The following is a 20,003-nucleotide window of genomic DNA, read 5'->3' on the forward strand; positions in this document are numbered from 1 at the left end:
ATGCACCCTGTAGTATATTTCTTTAAAAAGAAATGTATAGAGACAAAAGATGATGGGTACAAGTGGAGAGAATAGTATACTCTCTAGTCATTTATCCCCTTCCATCTCTAAATAGTACAGGACGATACTGTGCCACATGGTTTTACAGCAAAAATCTATATCAGCCTACAGTGGAATGGGTCTGTGTGCAAACTAGTTTGCAGTGGTTGATAATAATATTAATACAGTCAAATGGTATCCCATTTGTGTGGAGACTACTGTATAGAGTAAACCGTCATGATGCTTTGAGATAGTCAGCATCCTAGCTGTGTATGAAGATTTTTTCCACCATGCATTCACCATACTGAAATATTATATTTCATCTAAATGATATGAATATCAGTATCATCTTCTCAATTGTGCTTAATACAAATACTTACTCAATTGTATATCAACATGAAAAACACAATGAAGTTATGTACTTTGATGAATTAAGACCCGCTCAGTCAATCTATTTCTTGATTACTAATGGGCACAAAAGGTCACATCTAAGTATCTGCAAACCTGATGTTCATGAGCACATGCTTCCTTTTTCTCCTCCTCCTCCTCCTCATCTTCCTCCTCCTCCCGTTCATCATCCCCTTCAGCCTCCTGCTTCTCGGTCTGTTTCTCTTCTTCTGCTGCAGTCTTCTCTGCCATCGACACTTCGGGTCTCCCTGGGCGCTCGTCAGCCTCAGTCGTGGCCACGCTCTCCTCCGGTCCCTGGCTCGGTCTTCGTCTGGACTTCCTGGCGCCACTCACCTCCCTAGAATCTCCCACATCAGATGGTGCCGCACCCTTCTTAGCCCCCTTTGGAGGGTGGGGCTTGCGGTACCTGAGAAGGAGATGAAGAAGGAAAAAAGGTGCACTGTTATAGGTACAAAGAAATTTAGTCCTCATATGCTCTTAATGAACTCATGACAAAACAGTATGCCCTAGCTGTCCAGATGCCAAGAAAATCACCAAAAGTTTGAAAATGAAGCATTCAGCATTACACCATAAAAAGTGTTCAGACGTACAATGTAGAGGTGAGTGGGCTCCCATTCTTCTCCTTTAACCTGCTGAGGATGAGCTGATTTTGCTACAACACACATTACATTCTCCAAAGACACCAGCCCAAGCATATAGGACTCAGGACTGGTGTTCATGCAACAGGTTAAAAGCCAGCCCAAATCAATATTTCTCTGTTGAAGTTGACTTAACATTGCTGATATACATGTAACACACATTAGTGAGAGCATTAGTAAGCACTACCCACGCATGATATCTCTGGATCAGTCTAAAATGCCTGAGGCGAGAGTTGAAGGTGTTTCAATTGTTTGAAAGGTACTGAGTGTGCCCGATGCAAAACAGAATGAGGTGTATTATTTGGTTTATTAAATGACGAAGCAGACCCTTGTCATTTAATAACGTTCATCTCAAAATCCACACATTACTTAATCTATACACACACACACACACATGCAAATACATACATTTTTTCCTTTTTTCTCAATCTCATAGCATCAATGCTGATATATATATATATATATATATATATATATATATATATATATATATATATATATATATATATATATATATATATACAGAGAGAGAGAGAGAGAGAGAGAGAGAGAAAGAAAGAGAGAGAGAGTACAGAGAAGTGTGCTGTCCAGCCACTTGGATTTGGGCACCTGCTTATGAATGATCACATCCCTCTCCTGTCACTGCCTCAGGTAAATAACTTCTTTAATCCTCTCATACCCAGAGAGGCAAAATCATCCACACAATAGCAAGGGAGTTTTGAGACAGCGGTCCTCAGAGAGTTAAAAACAGCTAGAATCTTTTCAGTTAAAGCCAGCTGAAGACCTCACTTTGATATGTAAAATGAGGAATGTGTCTGCAATGTAAATATCATTGATGTGAGCAGAATTTCCTCTGAATTTAAAGTCCATATTTTCATATCCTAGCTTGGTTGGAAAAGATTGTTTTATTGACAAAAAGATTCCAAACTTAAGAGAAAATTGATATACACACTCACCCTCAAATCATAAAATTTCACAGTGCTTGAAAATGAAATAGTAGCAAAGGTCTGTTCACTGAATTATCTTTGCTTTTTGTTTTAAAGCAACTTAAGAATTACTATGACAGCAAGAGCAATCTATTAAAATAATTGATGTCTTTTATGGAATGTCATTCCTACAACCAAGCAATATGACATTGGGAGTTAAGATACTTTATAAAACATTGCTTGATCACATTTGGGCTAGCTATGACTCATAAAAGTATTCAGTCCTTTTTTATTGTTGTTGTTACTGTTGTTGAGTCTCATTTGAGGTTACCCTATGTCAAATATTCCTGAGCGCAACAACTAGTTTTGTGTGGACATTTGGTAAGGTGGACACCACTTACTCCTTTTCCTTCCGTTCAGCCTGGATCCGTACCCTGGGGCGGGAAAGCTTGATGTGGGTGCAGTGGTGAGGCAGGATGATGATCTTCTCACTGCTCACTTTGTGAGGACAAATGACCGTCTGGCAAAGGACAAAGAAAAAAGACGATGAAGAAGAAGAAGATCTACAAGAATCTAATGTCAATGGGGTGGGGGGGGGGGGGGGTGGGGGAGGAATATAATCCATTCTTAACCCTTTTCATACCACATTCATTTATGCCATCATAAGCCAACCAATAATGGATACAGCATCAGATATACCACCAACCGCCTATCTATAATGACCACATATTTGTGTTATCTTTAGTGGGTGGTGTACATGACTTGATTACATCTGTATCTATCTACCTATCTACCTATCTAATTACCCATCTATCTATCTATCTATCTATCTATCTATCTATCTATCTATCTATCTATCTGTCTATATTTATATGTATCATAATGCATACACATCCCTCTGTCTGTCTCTTCATTTTTATGGTTGCATGTTTGTATGTATGTGTTTATGTGTGTGTGTGTGTATGTATACATGCATGCATATCTACGTATGCAAATTTTTCTTATTTCTTTGCTTGCAGTAACTAGCCCACAGCTATGCAATTTCAATTCCAAAGAGTTGAAGTTGATTGACATTGCATATAATTAGCAGGTGACACCCATACACTCTAGCTCTCTGTCTGTCTGTCTATCTATCTGCTAATCTATCTACCTATTCATCTATCCATCTATATATTAATCTATAATTCATCAACTGTACATATCAATCCATTCATCCACCTATCTATATATCTATTGATCTATTGTCTATAAATACACCTACTTCTCCTTGGGACCAAATCAGCACCTTCAGCTCTTACCTTTTCACCACAGCTGGCACAGAACTTTGCATCCTTAAGCTCATGGAAGGTCTTCTTCTGGTTGGTGGAGGTGTAGACCATGATGGAGTACTTGCTGAGAATGGATTCCTGTGGGATGAAGGGGTCCATCTCGCTGGCCAGCAGGTCCATGTTCTCAAAGCTGTCCCCAGGCACAGACATGGTGGACTCTGTAGCATTGCGATAGTGATGGACAGGAGGTGGGCATGATGTGAATGGAGCGAATAAATTAATTTTTTGACTGATTGATTTCAACTCAGCAATAGTGTGCACATTGACACATATCAGATCAGAGTAGGCTGTCAAGAGAGGGTAATTGATGCTTCTAGTAACAATGAAAGGCAAATCTTTTCTTCCTATTTTGTACCAGCTATACTGACAACAATACCATGCATGGAGTGATCATCTTTAAACCCCCCAAAACAAAGAAAAAAATGACAAAATCTCAGTCCCATGCAGAGTGTTTCATATGTTTGCAGAGAGCTGCAAAACACAGAGCATCACTCCTACCTTTGCCACTCATCCTGGAGTGCTTGCCATGCTGGCCCGCCGAGTGGTTGCTGCTGCCCCCGGCACTGTGCACATTGGTTCCCGTCGACCTGAACATAACCCGGCTGGGGGGCTTGGGGGCACCGCGGGCTGCCTTATCCATCTCATCAAGCTGGGTCTCCACATAGTCCTTGTGAAGCCGGATCATTTCCAGCTCATTGTTCAGGGCCTCAATGGTCTGCTGGAATCGTTCCTGCATCCCCGCCAGCTGTGAAATGTGCACGTAGGATACATGAGGCATGAGGGGTTCAAGTAGTTTCATTGAAACAAGGCTACAAAGGATAAAAATGTCACTGCACTCTCTCTTTTTTTTTTCTTCTTCTTCTTCTTCTTCATCTTCTTCCTCTAAATCACAAACAGCCAACAACTTGCCTTGGCTGCTCCCTCCAAGTGAAATTAAGAATTGAGCATTTACAAACTTTTACAACGTTATTATTTCATGACAATAGTTGAAATACCAATTTAAATCAGCTTACATTGGAAAAAAGAACTCTCTGGTTTAATTCATTTGGAGTTCCTGTTGTCTGTGAATGCTATTTGTTCATACATGCAAACATTACTGTGCAGGCTGTTATTTTTGCATACAGATATTTTTGCGAATTAGGAGGTCACAGCCATTTTTGCAAGATACTATTTTCATGAATACAACAATGCTATCTTACATGCATTGTTGTCCCAGTGCACGGTGACATTTTTGCGTGCTGTTAAATTCCCAATCCAACTGTGCTTCGCAAAATCTGCGAAAATCAAACCCTTACAAAAATAACCTCTTATACAGTACGTAATTTACACAACATAACATAAAATGTTATGTCATTATCCTTGCTCTCATCCATAAGGCTCAGAAAGACTCTTATTGGAAAAAAACAAAAAGAAGAAAAAGAATGGCAAGAAACGTGACTATCAACAAAACATGTTGACCTTATATGAAACCAAGACAAATTACAGAAGAGGAAAAAACAAAACAAAGAGTCTTTCATAAAGCTGTTCTTAAAGTTAAGAACGATTTGCAAAGAAAAACTGGTAATCATTGTATCTGGTTGACAAATTGCCCTACATTGACGTAAATAAGCACTGAACTAAATCACAAACAGCCAACAACTTGCCTTGGCTGCTCCCTCCAAAGTGAAATTAAGAATTGAGCATTTACAAACTTTTACAATGTTATTATTTCATGACAATAGTTGAAATACTAATTTAAATCTGCTCACATTGGGAAAAAGAACTCTCTGGTTTAATTCATTTGGAGTTCCCTTTGTCTGTGAATGCTATTTGTTCATACATGCGAACATTACTGTGCAGGCTGTTATTTTTGCATACAGATATTTTCGCCAATTAGGAGGTCACAGCCATTTTTGCAAGATACTATTTTCATGAATATATAACAATGCTATCGTACATGCATTGTTATCCTAGTGCATGGTGACATTTCTGCATGCTCTTAAATTCCCAATCCAACTGTACTTCGCAAAATCTGCGAAAGTTAAATCCTTACAAAAATAACCTCTTATACAGTACGTAATTTACACAACATAACATAAAATGTTATGTCATTATCCTTGCTCTCATCCATAAGGCTCAGAAAGACTCTTATTGGAAAAAAACAAAAAGAAGAAAAAGAATGGCAAGAAACGTGACTATCAACAAAATATGTTGACCTTATATGAAACCAAGACAAATTACAGAAGAGGAAAAAAAAACCAAAGAGTCTTTCATAAAGCTGTTCTTAAAGTTAAGAACGATTTGCAAAGAAAAACTGGCAATCATTGTATCTGGTTGACAAATTGCCCTACATCAGTGTTTAGTAGTAGCCACGATAAAAAATCTTGGGCATACATACTCTAGAAGAGCTGACGCCTATCTGGTGATCAGGAGGTCGTAGGTTCGAATCCTGCTCAAGTATGTACGCCCATGATTTTTTATCATGGCTACTACTAAAACACATACTGATCAATTCAGTGCTTATTTACGTCGATGTAGGGCAATTTGTCAATCAGTTGCAATGAAAACATCTCGACGGAAGAATTTCATTAATTTGAATAACTGGTAATCAGTTCTGATGTGCTACACTTATCAGAAAATTCATAATTCAGCACAAGAACTGATCACAAGTCATTCTTAAGTCATTCATAACTTTAAGAACAGCTTTATGAAACACCCCCTGGATAAAAAAATATGATCAGATACAAAATATGTTGACCATACAATGTAAATCAGATCAATGCCAAGCCAAAGATCACCATTACGAAACAAGCAAACAAGGTGAACTTATTTACTGTCTGTGAACATTGTACTTGAACAAAGATGTCAATTCTCGAATATTACCGACAGCCACGTAACCATGATAAAAGCAGAATCTATTTTCAAAAGTAGTGTCTGCACTCTCATCAAACACAAGGTCATTCTTGGAATATTAAGGAATGTTCCCTATCCATAAAAATAAGCAGATTCTCTTTTCTTGGATAGTAGTGCATTTTTAATTGACCTCTGCCTCCACGTATCCTGCCTGACGTTAATTCCTACAATCCCTATGTGGGGGGGGGGGGGGGGGGGGGGAAATTGTCCTGGCTAGGTCGAATCAAGCCTCTTACAACCACTATATGTAAATGTGATTGTCATTATACACCAGTCGGAGGCTGATGGTGATGAAAGAGTTAAGTGGCTGGTATTGTATGTCTGCGTATGGGCGCATGTTTTCCTCTCCTCTGTCATTGTCGGAGGTCACTAAATGCGTAACTGTTCATCCTGAATCTCTTGTTAGCATGCACATCACGCAGAAGACCACATGTTTTTAGCACATACACATTTTAGGATAATGATCCCGGGAAGGAGATTCCCCCTCCCACGGTGAAGCATCCATGTGACAGAGTGAACGCATCGCCGTGTTTGACACCTCTTTAAAACATGGGGGCGGCAGCCAGGGTTCAAACACTTTAGGGAGCATGTTGTGACCTGCTCACAAACCCGTTAAGTGCTCCTTAAAGGTACATGTCAGCTTTTCTACTACTGTAACGATAAGCATCCTCAATCTTCGTGGATTTTGCCCCTGCCTTTTTGGTGCAGACACACATGCACTATAGCTGGTTATGTCAATGGGTATGTATACAAATATGGATATGTAGATGTATTGTATGTTTATGTTTATGTATTCATGTGAATGAATATAATGTAGATATGTATATGTATATCAATGTGTATTGCATGAATACTGGAAATTAGATATGTTAAATTAGCCTCACTTATTAGTCTAGGAAATTGATAGCATGTGACATACTGGACTTCAAGGAGGGGCTTGGAAAAATGAATTTTGACACATGTTGCAGAATTACTGTCACTGGCATAAGGGCCGGAGCAAATGACAAAGAACCAAAAGCTCAGCCACCAATGTTTTTAGATTGGAGGCAATTAACATATGTCCTTTAATGCTAAGTTTTGTGCACAAACTCTCATGCAATGAGTGATAAATTCTAGTAAGATGTCATAACAATGGACTGATGTCTACACTGTTTGGTCAATTATGAGAAATACTGTGCTTGCTACTTGCTCACTTTTGCCAAAGCAGGGCAATAATATAGTATATAGAATAGGTGGCATCTTAAACAGATATTTCTGGGCTGGCCAGGTCACTACTTGTACTTTCGAAGTGGAAAAGGGGAAAAAAGAAACTAATGGTCCAAAGCAACAATGCCTCATTACACTCACATTAATGTCGAGTCTCTCTATCACCAGCTCATCCCTGTCGTAAGCCTCATTGGGTATGAGATCGTCCTCCAACTTCTCCACAAACACCCGGCCCTTCAATTCGGACATGTGACCCTCCACGAAGGCATCAAACTCCTCGATGGTCTGGTTCCTCACTAGGAGGAGCTGCTTTTCAATCTTCTTGGCTGCCTCGTAGTCCGTCAGCAGGTGGTTCTATTATAGCAACACAAAACATAACTCAGTGAAATTTTCAATACTCAGAGTGGAGCACAACAACTCACCATTAAAAAAAGAAAAACAAACAAACACACACACACACAGCATGGAAAGGTTCAAATTTCTTCATTGCTGGTTCGAGTCTAACCACAGTAAGTTTGCCCATGATCTTTATCATGGGTACCACGAAAACACTGAATAATTGGTACCTATTTACGTCGATGATGGGCAATTTGTCAATCACTTACTATAAAAAGAGGACTTGATGCAAGAATCATAAACTTGAATAAATATCCAGTACACGCTGCTACAGGGGACTAGAAGAATCACTATCTATTGGGTAGAGGTCGGTTAGTCTAGTGGATATGACGCCTGTCCTGCAATTGGGAGGTTGTTCGTTCAAGTCTAATAGGAGTGCTAATTCGTATCCCTTATAGCAGCGGGTACTGGATATCAATTTGAATCAATGAATTTTGGCATAGAGTTGTGTTTATTGCAACCTTGCGTCTTCACTTGTTCATGTTTGTTTGTTTGTGCATTTTCCATCTGAGAAGATGGCTGGATAGCCCATATTCAGCTACGTTAAGCTGGTCTTCCATGGGGTCCAGTTGGATTTGAGGTGGGACCACTTCAAGGGGTTAAACACCCTGCTCTTTACGATGACTGAATGAAGCGGGATCTTTCATGTGCATGAGTTGTTACTCTCTCATACACGGGACCTCCATTTCATGTCCTATCCGAGGGACAGAGTGTTTTGCCTCTTGCTAGAGGGGACGGTATGCTTACACACAGTGGCATATCTAGGGAAAACGGCGCCCGGGGCAAGCACGAAAATTGCGCCCCTAATTTCTGAAAAAGTGTTCAACCCCAACCCCATCCCGGTAGGGACTTTAAACAAAGTCCACATGATGCTTTTTTAGGCACGTAAAAGGGATCTTTTGAGGGTGATATAAATGTAACGAATTTTGATAGATTTTGGCGAGTGAGCACAGCGAGCGAGTCGAAAGTTTTTGTATTTCAGCTTACAAAACATGGAATTCTTACCATTTTTTGCTAACCAAATCTTACAATTCTAATCAAGATATAGTGATGGCCTTATAGATAACGATTTATACCAAAAAACTGAGGACTTTAAAGAATACTCTAAATTAGTGCGCGCAAGTGAGCTGAAATTTGTATATATATTGTCCTCGTCATCATCACATATTGTTCTTATCTTTTTTGATATAAATTTTGGCGAGCGAGCGCAGCGAGCGAGCCAAAAATTTTTGTATTTCGGCTTACAAAACATAGAATTCTTGTCATTTTTTGCTTATTAAATCTCACAATTATAGTGACGACCTTATAGATAACGATTTATACCAACAAACTAAGGACTTGAAAAAATACTCTAAATTAGTACGAGCGAGTGAGCCGAAATTTGTATATTTCTGCATCATCATTACGTTTTTCTTCTTATCTTTTTTGATTTTTTTTGCGCCCCCTCCCCCGTATATCCGAAACCGTTGGCGTCCTCTTTTTATCCAATCGGCGATCGCTTCAGAACGAATGAAATTGCAGTCGCTGCTCCGTGTAACATTTTTCCTGCTAAATATGAAATTACATGAGTGAACACAATAGACATTTTCATTTTCTCCGCGTCATCATCACGTTTTGTTCTTATCTTCTTCTCTTTTTTTAATACAAATTTTGGCGAGCGAGCGCAGCGAGCAAGCTGAAAACTTTTGTATTTCAGCTTACAAATCATGAAACTCTTGTAATTTTTTGCGTATCAAATCTCACAATTCTAATCAAGATATAGTGACGACCTTATAGATAACGATTTATACCAACAAACTGAGGACTTGAAAAAATACTCTAAATTAGTACGAGCGAGTGAGCCGAAATTTGTATATTTCCGCGTCATCATTACGTTTTGTTATTATCTTGTTTGATTCGGGTTTTTTTGCACACCCCCCGTATGTTCGAAACCGTTGGCGCCTTCTTTTGATCCCATTGGCGATCGCTTCAGAACGAAAGAAATTGCAGCCGCTGTTCCGTGTAACATTTTGCCTGCTAAATATAAAATGGCATGTGTGAACACACTGTCATTTTGTCATCATCACGTTTTGTTCTTACCTTCTTCTTTATATGAATTTTGGCGAGCGAGCGCAGCAAGCGAGCCGAAAATTTTTGTATTTCAGCTCACAGAACATGGAATTTTTGTGTGAACACAATAAACATTGTCATTTTGTCCGCGTCATCATCATGTTTTGTTTTTATCTTGTTTGATTTGGTTTTCTGCCCCCCCCCCCCCCACCATTCTCCCTCTCCCCCCCCCCCCCCCCCCCCCCCCTTTCCGGGCGAGGTTTTTTTTTTCCTTCTTCTTCTTCTTTTTTTTTTTCTTCTTCTTCGTTTTTTTCCTTTTTTTTCTTCTTCTTCGTTTTTTTTTTCCGTTTTTTTGCACCCCCAAGGAGTGGCGCCCAGGGCACGTGCCCCCCTTCCCCCCCCCCCCCTAGATACGCCACTGCTTACACACAACATTGTTCAGTCCAGACTCGGGTTCGAACCCGGGCCGCGTGATCGTGAGGCAGACGCGCTACCGACTGAGCCAACTCACCGCCACAACCTCTATTGGAGCAGCTTCACATCCCATTCACCTAACAATGCATCATGCAAGGTTTGGGTAAAATCTGATAGCTAAAACTGTTTAATAAGAGATGAAAATAATGACTGAGATGACAAGATTCCATGCCAATATACCACACCATTATGTGCCCATTGAGTCATTTCCTGGCTCAGTCACAAAACACAGTCCTCTCTCTCTCTCTCTCTGAAAACAAAATATCGAAATACAGCATGGCAAAATACTGTTACATTACTTCTGAATCTGGAAAAGATACTTGAAATTGTCAAAGTTTTGGCCCTAATATTGGCATAACTCCTGGGCCCAAAAGATGCAACGTGTTTTGTTCGAGCAAATTTGTATCTCCTGCACCAAATACTGACACTTGCCAAGCTTGCTCATGAAAAAAAAAGAACCAAAAACTATGAGTTATAAGGAGATGATAAAATGTCGACTGTCTATGGATGATGTGGGATGAATAATGTTTGACATAAAACAGATGAAAAGCAATTAGAACAGCTTATTTCTTTAAAGCTGGGATCCAGGCTTAAAGGGGAATTCATGACCAATTAAAAGTTAATCTGTTAAGAAAGAGTGAAATTTAACAAGCGCAATAGAAAACTGCACAAAAATTAAGGAAGTTATGAAAATGTGAAGTTTCCCTAATTTTCACAAAACAGTTCCCAACACTCAATATGAATATTCAAATGAGTGAGTTGATGTCATTACCTTACAAATTGCCATGTATTTTGTACAAATCTTCAAATTTCATCTTTTTTTCTTTTCTTTTTTTGTTCAAAGACAATTATCCCCCCATCTCAAATCCCAATATACTTGTCTGATCATTAGTTGTTAGATGTTATTCAGCCAGGTACAAGATGATGTTTTACACTTTCATAGCGGAAAAATCAGTTTTTGTACATGATCAATGGAAAATTGTGAGGTGTGACATCCATAGTTCATAGCTTGCACATTCTTATCAACTATTTGAGAACTGTTTTGCAAAAGTTAGCAAAATTTCACGACCATATAACTTCCCAAATTTTTCTCTGATTTTGATCAAATTTTCATTGTGAATTGTGCTTTATAGAAATTTTCTCTTTTTGATTACACTCACTCTTAAGTGGTCTGGAATTCCCCTAAAGTACTGAGAGATGATAAAGATAATAATCATGTATTTCACCTTTCTGGTAGCCAGTGCAGACTTCTTAGATTTTTTAGGAGCATGAGTGAACTTGTCTTCACCAGGCCTGAAGATGAAAGCTGTAGAGGAAAAAGAAAATAAAGATGGTACAATGTACTTGACTTTGCATGCAAACCGCTGAAATATCATTCTAAGTTTAAGGTGGGTAACTCAAGAACCATGATATAGTGCCAACACTTATAAGCTCTGGAGGTTGGTGCATCTTCAGTACTGATTTTTTCTCCTTCTTGTTTCTCTCCCAACCTTCTTCCTCTTCCTCTCCTCAACTTAAAGTTACATTCCTTCTCTTATTTCTTCTTTTCATTCTCTTCTTTCCTATCTTCTTTGTCCTTCTCCTCCTCCTCCTAAATTTACCTGCAACATATTCCTCCATTTCTTTTTACCAGAAACAACATAAACTGCAACCACAGGAAAGACTCCTCCTATTGTGGTATGCAAGAAGTGACTTCTGCTATCTTTGATGTTGTGTAAGAACCTAAACCAATCATTATGCTGATCGTAGCAGAGTCATATCAAAGATGGATATCTGGAGATGATAAAATGGTTCATAACATGCCTTCCTTGTATGATGCCCCGTCTTGACTCATTCTAAATGATTCTGGCTTAAACTTCATTAACATACTGCACTTATTTCCCTAGAGCTTTCTTTTAAAATTCTCTTAAAGGTACATCAAGCAGTCAACACTGAGAAGCTAAGCATCAATGTGGCACAGGCCCAATTGTAAGGCTTAAAGGCCCAGTTTCTCATCCCGAGAGCCAATTGAGCGGAGGCCGCCATGATGTCCCTACCTTCCTCCAGGGCATCATAGCCCTTCTTGTAGTGGCTCAGGTACTCCACCTCGCTCTTCAACTTCTTCACCTCTTCACTGAGCTCCTTCTTCTGGAACTCGAGATTTGTCTTCTCTGTGAAAAACTCTTCCTTCAAGGTTGATATCTCCTCCTCTTTGCTGAAGGGGGGGGGGGGGGTGGGATAGTGTAAAGATAACTTTACTTTAAAATTTTGGGGGGACCCTGTCGTTTTGATTGACACTGGTTTCATACATTTACATTGTACCACATACAAAATAAAATTATATTTTCAAAACTAAAGTTTCTCCATACATTCATCTATCATACAGATAGCTGCCTGAATTCAGATTCATTGTTTGCTTTGAATCTTGTAATTGACTTATATGCTGAAGTAATGCCACAACAAAGCAATGACTATGATGATAAACAATGCTCTCGTGTGTTTTAAGTGAGATAAAACTCTACATAATGATCATTTCATGATGGTTACTCAGCCATAAGAGACGATTATAACATACTGGCATGATATTCTCTTACAGACATTTTGTCTAGTGTCACTATATTTCATTTTTTTTTTTTTTTTTTTTTTTGGGGGGGGGGGGTCACTTTTCTTTGTATCTGTTGGTTCATCTTGCAACATTTTCTATCTCCACAAACCTGGCAATGGTTTCATCTCGGTCGATGATCGTGTCATCCCTGTCTTCCACCGTCGCCTGGAGCTCAGAAATCTCCTCTCTGAGGGAGCCGATTAGCGTGACAGCTTCGTTGAACTGCATCGTCTTGTCAGAAATCCTCTTCTCTAAGACTCTGATCTCCTCTCGAAGTTGCTCTGCCTCTTCATGCCTGCCGAAAATTAGAGCAGCAAGACATGATGCCCTAAACCTATACTTTCTTTTTTTTTTGCATTATGTGTTGCAAGTTTTTCCCTTGATGTTCTTGCACTATTGACAAACCTCTTTCCCTGTTTCTCCATTTTACTACTACCGGTATGTGAATATTGCGACCATAAATCACAAAAACCAACAAAAAGTGGCAACCTCAGAATATACACGAACACTACAAATAAGTGAAATGGGTCAACTCAGTTAATTTTGATTTTCTCTATTTTCAGAAAGAGCAATTATTCTTCTATAGAATTCTAAGTTTGGGATTATAAAGTGAATAGGAAATTGTGTTCTTTGCAGTTTTTCTCAAACTCTTAAAAAATTTTTTTTTTTTAATAGTGTGATTACATTGTAGGTATGTTTTTAGAGGCCATTTTCACTTCTTTTTCATTTTTTTCCATTTCCTTTTCATTTCTTTTCCATTACACACACTTTACTTTCAACTTTAACAACTTTTCAAAAGATGATGCTACTACTTTGAAAGTTAACCACAGTCATGGAGAGAATGATTTTGCCGAGTGTGCAGAATTTCAGCTTAATTTGATAATCCTTCCATGGTGGTTGTTTTGGTATTTGCATCCTATTTTCCTCCATTTGTTGCACAGAGCACCTCATAGTAAGAGTAAGCTTTTGAATCAAAGCCTTATTTCACAAGGCAAGGGGAATAATATTACTCTTAACATGATTATGCCAACAACAAGTGAAAAAAATGTGTACTTTTCATAAAATTGACATCTTGAAGTATTCTCTTTATAGTTTTTTTTCCTTCAGTCCACCTGGTGACACTCCTGATCACAATGTCAACTCGTGACCAGGCAGGCGGTGAGTGGGATAGGATCTGCTCACCTTGAATCGTAGACCCGCTGGACAAGGGAGAAGTATGGGATTCTCTGGATGAAGACCTTGCTGTCAACCCCTCTGTCTGTCACCACATTGGTGGCTGGGTTGTAGTCTGTGTGCTCCTCCTGAGATCCTGTGTACTGGTGGCTGTAGACAGCCTCTGCAACCCACAACACAGTCCAATCTCACACTCAGATTTTATCAGATATGTATATCTGTCTCACTTGCAGTGAAATAAAAGGTCCCATAGTCTATCCTTCATTCATAAAAATCCTCTTTAGTGATTGGTCTGCATAGTGTTTAAATACTGAACGTAACCAAACACAACACTGCTATGATGTCGATGATTTTAAAAACAAAATTTTGATGGAGAAAAATGTGATATACCGTGACATCGTTCATGGTATAGTGCACTATGCCCAAGTTGGTTTTTCAGTGTCAGCCTCAAGGACCACTGTGTGAATTGCATCCACTGTGGTACACTGATCCTCTGCATTGGAAAATGTAAAAATGTTCTTTGCTTGAACAATTTAATAACGATTTATTGGAGGGATACAGAAAGACACATTATGATGTTATGCGCTGTTTCAAGCCAACAGTGAAATTATGGATTCCCCGGTGACAGAAAAGACACTGTTTTCTTTGGGACTGTACTCCTAAGAAAACTAGGCGTTACTGTAAAAGTGGATATTTTCGCGTGACTAATTTTTCGCGCTTGGCCAGGTAAGAAGAGTTTCGCGTGTTTTTAATTTCGTGAAATCAAGACATCAGCTACTGGAACATATGGCACGCAAAAATATTCGCGTGCTTTTATTTTCGCGCTAGCTTCTGGTTGCGCGAAATCCGCAAAAATTTCAACACCGCGAAAATTTCCACTTTTACAGTATTCCTGCCAGCTTGGAATCCATAATATCATCTAGAGCACCTCAGTGCATTGTACGCTTGTTTACTAGTTTCACCACCACTCTATGAAGGCTGCATCAAAAATACAGAAGGCATTATTCATCATAATCATCACACATATGACAACTTAAACAGTACACTTCCCTTCATGTTTAGTAATGAACATTGTCACATCTTTAACACTTAAATTAAATATTTTAATTAGCAATTTGTTCTATAGATATCAAGTATAATTATATCAGTGCTTTAGAAATAGAAAGTTTTTGAAAGTGTTTCATATTCACTCCAGCAGCAGCATAGAATGCAACTTTAATACTAAGTACTGTAGAAGTGAAATCTTTAGCATTTTGCGTGACCAGAAACTAGTACAAAAATAAAAGTACAAGAATATTTTTTGCTTGTTAAACACTTTGTACATACCGGTATGCAATGTCTTGAATTCGTAAGAATTAAAAATGCCATAAAATTCATCCTACTCTTTAATACACAGTTTACATCTTAAACTTCTTCACTGATCCGAAACTCCATAAAGGTGTTAAAAGAAAATGAAAGTGACTTAAAATGCATGTCACATTACATAACTAGAGAAGCACTCTGAGAGCGCAGACCTCCGCCAAGCATGCAAATCATTTTCACCACCGATCTTGTTCATCCGTAGAGATATCAGTGATTTCCACCTACGTACTGCATTGTGTGCTGAAAGTTGCCAGATTTCTCAATATAGAAGCCTTTGTTACGTCAGGAAAACCCTCAGCTGCACCCCAGCAGAAACTGGAACACGCACTTTAGTGCACGCAGGCAAACCTCAAATACGCACAGCCTGAACTCCCAAGTTCATTGACCCTACCTGCCAAAATGTCAAAAATCCTTCATAAATTCCCCCAAAATTCTCGGATCACTGCCAAAAGTTAATCCTTTGGTACTTGTGTCGTTCTTAACCTTTCCTGCAAGTTTCATCCAAATCCGTTCACTACTTTTTGAGTTATTTTGCACACGGACAAACAAACTAACGAACTAACGAACTAATGAACAAACCAACGGTAACGAAAACATAACCTCCTCCCTTGGCGGAGGTAATACAGGACTTGAGAAGCAAATAAAACTCAACAAGTGTTGTAACTTGCTCACAGTCTCAAAAAAGCTATACTTAGAATTACTCCCCCACACACGAACACACACACAACAACAACACCAAAAACAGTTTCCAGAGTGTCTAATTTATGATAGAGGTTTGAATTACCTGGACACAAAAGATTTTGGCAAGCATTGCATGTATATATTGTGCATCAACTTACCAAATGTCTCGTCCCGCACCATCTTGAGAACTTTTCGAAAAATCCCTAACTGTGGCAGGACTTCATCGAACACTTCAAATATGGCAAAGGCTCTATCAGAAGAAGGGTTTTTGATGTTCTGCTGCCTGATCTCATTCAGTCGTACCTCAAATGTGGTAGCTGTTCAACAAGAAGCAGAGTAATAATGATGTTAAACCAATTACGCATTCAGCTAAATGCAGACATGGCATTGGAAATTACAGAAGTCAAAATGTTGCAGACAGAAAGACTCATTTCACACTCAGTGGTGGTGAGCTAGAACTCTACTTATCTTATTCTTAGGCATGTTTATGAATGTGTAGCTCTGTATTCCCTAGTTTACATCTGAACATTGTGATTAGCTGCGCATGCACATGTGCACGTATTTGGGCATTATGATTTCTGATTTTGGCATCTATGCAGTGCCTGTACTGAGCCTGATGTACAGTAGAGTGTAGTGAGACGAAAGTCTATTATTTCTTTTATAGACATCCCTAATTTCAAATACATTTAGAGGTCTAGACTCTAGGCCCTACATCTAGATCATATAAATTCAGTCGTACAGCAAATCCAATCGCAATATTCAACAGACTCAATTGGTCGACGGTCTAATGCATTAAAAACAAACAAAAATACAAACAAAGTCGGACAAAGTCTACGGGTGACTGCCTACTCTGTTACGAGGCCTACACTGATCATGGAGTAGGTCACTACTTCTACACTAACCGTCGGCGTTTGTAGGTGTGGGTGCCGAATTGAAATAAAGTTTGCTTCTATGTTCTACAAATACAATTACAATGTAACTGTGTGATGTTTCAGGTGGAGAGGTGATCCGAAATTTAATTCACTTCTAGTAAAAGAAGTGAAGATTTAGACCTCTAGATTTAGACCTATAGAGGTCTAAATCTAGATCTAGAGAGGGGTCTACTACTAGATCCGAGTATCTTTCCATAATAGGCCTACGATATACAATGTGTACATAGACCCTCTGCTAGTGCTAGCTGCTGGTCTCTGCTGAGAGAAACAAACATCGTTTACAAGCAGATGGGACTACGTGGTAAAGTCTGTAAATTAACAAAAAGGCTCACCCGGAGAATAGGTTTCCAGCACACTGATTTGCCTTTCTTTCCCCTCCATGATGGCGAGACTTCACTGAATCATTGAAATCTTAATACTGATAGCACAAAACATGACGTTTATTAGCTGCAAAGGGATAAACACCGACCATAACAACGGCCCCTTTCGCTTGACGTTGCTAGCCGATCATGCCGTCAAGTATGGAACGCCGCATGGTGTGTATGGTATGGTATGTACGATTTGTATTTCTACTACAGTACATTTTTTTCTTTTTATTGGTATCTTCTCTTGTTTACAGAAATTAGTAAAAGTAACAATTAGAGATATATACACTAATGATAATAATGGTGTCAAGAATATTGGTAACAATGACGATAACGATAAAAGCAATAATGATGATAATAATGATGATGATTCTACACTATACAGCTCGGACATTACTACTGACAATTATGATCATAATAACTATACATTATAGGTTCTAGGAACAGTACCCCCTGGAAAACCACCCTCCGGATAACTACCACCCGGATAATTACCCCCCAGGACAATTCCCCCCTAGGGCAACTACCCCCCGGACAACTACCCTCCAAGGGCAATTACCCTCCAGGGTAATTACCCCCTAGGACAACTACCCCCCGGACAACTACCCTCCAAGGGCAATCACCCCCCAGGGCAATTCCCCCTTAGGAAAACTACCCCCTGGATAACTACCCCTCGGATAACTACCCCTGGATAACTACCCCCTCGGATAACTACCCCCTGGATAACTACCACCCGGAGAACTACCCCCTGGATAACTACCCCCCGGAGAACTACCCCCTGGGTAACTACCCCCCGGAGAACTACCCCCTGGATAACTACCCCCCGGAGAACTACCCCCTGGGTAACTACCCCCCCGGAGAACTACCCCCTGGGTAACTACCCCCAGGATAACTACCCCCCGGATAACTACCCCCCGGATAACTACCCCCCGGATAATTACCCCTCGAATAATTACCCCCCGGATAATTACCCCCCGGATAATCACCCCCCCGGATAATTACCCTCCGGATAACTACCCCCCCCCCCCGATAATTACCACCAGGATAATTATCCCCAGGTTAATTACCCCCTCCTCCGATAACTAGACCCCAGATAACTTCCACCCGATAACTACACCCTCCGATAACTTCCCGAGGATGATTACCCCGGATAAGCAAGCCTACAACTCCCCCTCCCCTATAACTATCAAGACGAAAATTACCCCAGGACAGTGCACCACGCCAATTACCCCCTGGGTAACTACCTCCCGGGTCATTGCCCCCCCCCCCCATCTTACCTTTAATAAAAAGAATATCATTACTACAGGAAACGAAGTTCTTTGTATTATTTGCCAGGAATCACGGAGATGCCATACTGATACATCATTTATGAAAACAACATCTTAAAGATTTACGATTTGTATCGTTTGCACTTAGGACAATTTATGTAAAAGCTTAATTTCTCCCTCTGTATTTTGACTCTATGTTCATAAAAAACGAAGCTGTCCCTTCATATCCTACCCGGTAATCCAGTAAATGTCAATGCCTTTAACCAAACTATTTTCGCTAAATCTGTATTTTCTTTTACTGTTCCGAAATTTCGGATTTCTCTTGATAGTATAGTACAAAAGAAGTTTTAAGTTTGAATGCCTTTACCATTGAACTAAAGACATTTTGAAGAAATGTTACACTTCAGAATGAGTTAAACTTTTTGCAATATTTTTTAACCACAATTGTCTATCGTTTACCACAACTCCATGTAACACTTCTTTATTTTGAGGAGCTTATATCTCATGCCTCACGTGCCCTGGTTTCGACCCATCATCTTCCTCTTCCCTCTCGCTTTTCTCTGTCCACTGTGAAGGTAGTCTATTCCTGTCATTCATAACTCACCTTTCCTCTTTCTCTCATTACAAGGGATTTATCTCGTGTGTGTTCATGTGCAGTGCACTCCCGTTAAAACGAAATGCTCAGGACCGGCAGTTTTTTTTTTTTTTCGTTTTAACGAAATTTCGTTGTAACCGAACAAATATAATATGCAATGTATAACGAAAAGAAGGAAACCACGCATAAAAAAAATTTGTTTGTTGAATCCTCATCATACGCTGGAAAGCTATGTGAAATGGGAGAATACCTTTTTAATTTTGTTTAAATATTACATTTTAAAAAGAGCATAAAGTTGTTTGTGTTGTCACACATGTGTAGAAAATGACGGTGTAGGATTTGGTTACAGTTCGCTATTCCAAAGGTTCTTTTCTTACTAAAGTACGTTACTCCGAAGACTCCTTATTCCGAAGTTTCGCCATTCCCGGGATTCCGATGGTTTGTTTATGTGAAGGTTCGCATTTCCGCAGAATCATCATTCCGAAAGTTCATAATCTAGATCAAAATAATATATTGTTCATTTTCCGAAGGTTCGTTGATCTGAAAATGAAATGAGGTTCGTCATTCTGAAGGTTTATAAATCAAAAAAAAAAAAAGGAAAAAGGTTCACTAGTCAGAAAGTCCGTTGTTCCGAAGGCTTTTTCATCCGAAAATGAAATAAGGTTCGTTATTCCGAAGAAATTTTGT

At 39.3% G+C, this 20,003-nt stretch overlaps 1 protein-coding gene across 1 annotated transcript in view; it reads right to left on the bottom strand.

Moving 5' to 3' along the window:
• Positions 1–17,536, bottom strand: part of LOC139736568 (uncharacterized) — a 33,779-nt gene extending 16,243 nt beyond the window's left edge. Inside the window, exons 1-11 of the mRNA XM_071647315.1 lie at positions 17,421–17,536; positions 16,315–16,473; positions 14,123–14,276; positions 13,050–13,235; positions 12,393–12,550; positions 11,583–11,662; positions 7,579–7,791; positions 3,838–4,084; positions 3,310–3,497; positions 2,413–2,531; positions 544–853 (exon numbers count right to left, since the gene is read on the bottom strand). Coding sequence (XP_071503416.1) covers positions 544–853; positions 2,413–2,531; positions 3,310–3,497; positions 3,838–4,084; positions 7,579–7,791; positions 11,583–11,662; positions 12,393–12,550; positions 13,050–13,235; positions 14,123–14,276; positions 16,315–16,473; positions 17,421–17,469 — 1,863 coding nt within the window. The 5' untranslated portion in view covers positions 17,470–17,536. The remainder of the gene's footprint in view (positions 1–543; positions 854–2,412; positions 2,532–3,309; positions 3,498–3,837; positions 4,085–7,578; positions 7,792–11,582; positions 11,663–12,392; positions 12,551–13,049; positions 13,236–14,122; positions 14,277–16,314; positions 16,474–17,420) is intronic.
• Positions 17,537–20,003: the final 2,467 nt, after the last annotated feature.

Source organism: Diadema antillarum, unplaced genomic scaffold, assembly GCF_040938485.1.
Source record: "Diadema antillarum isolate AM-2024a unplaced genomic scaffold, OU_Dant_1.0 seq00000654_RagTag, whole genome shotgun sequence".
Classification (NCBI taxonomy): domain Eukaryota; kingdom Metazoa; phylum Echinodermata; class Echinoidea; order Diadematoida; family Diadematidae; genus Diadema; species Diadema antillarum.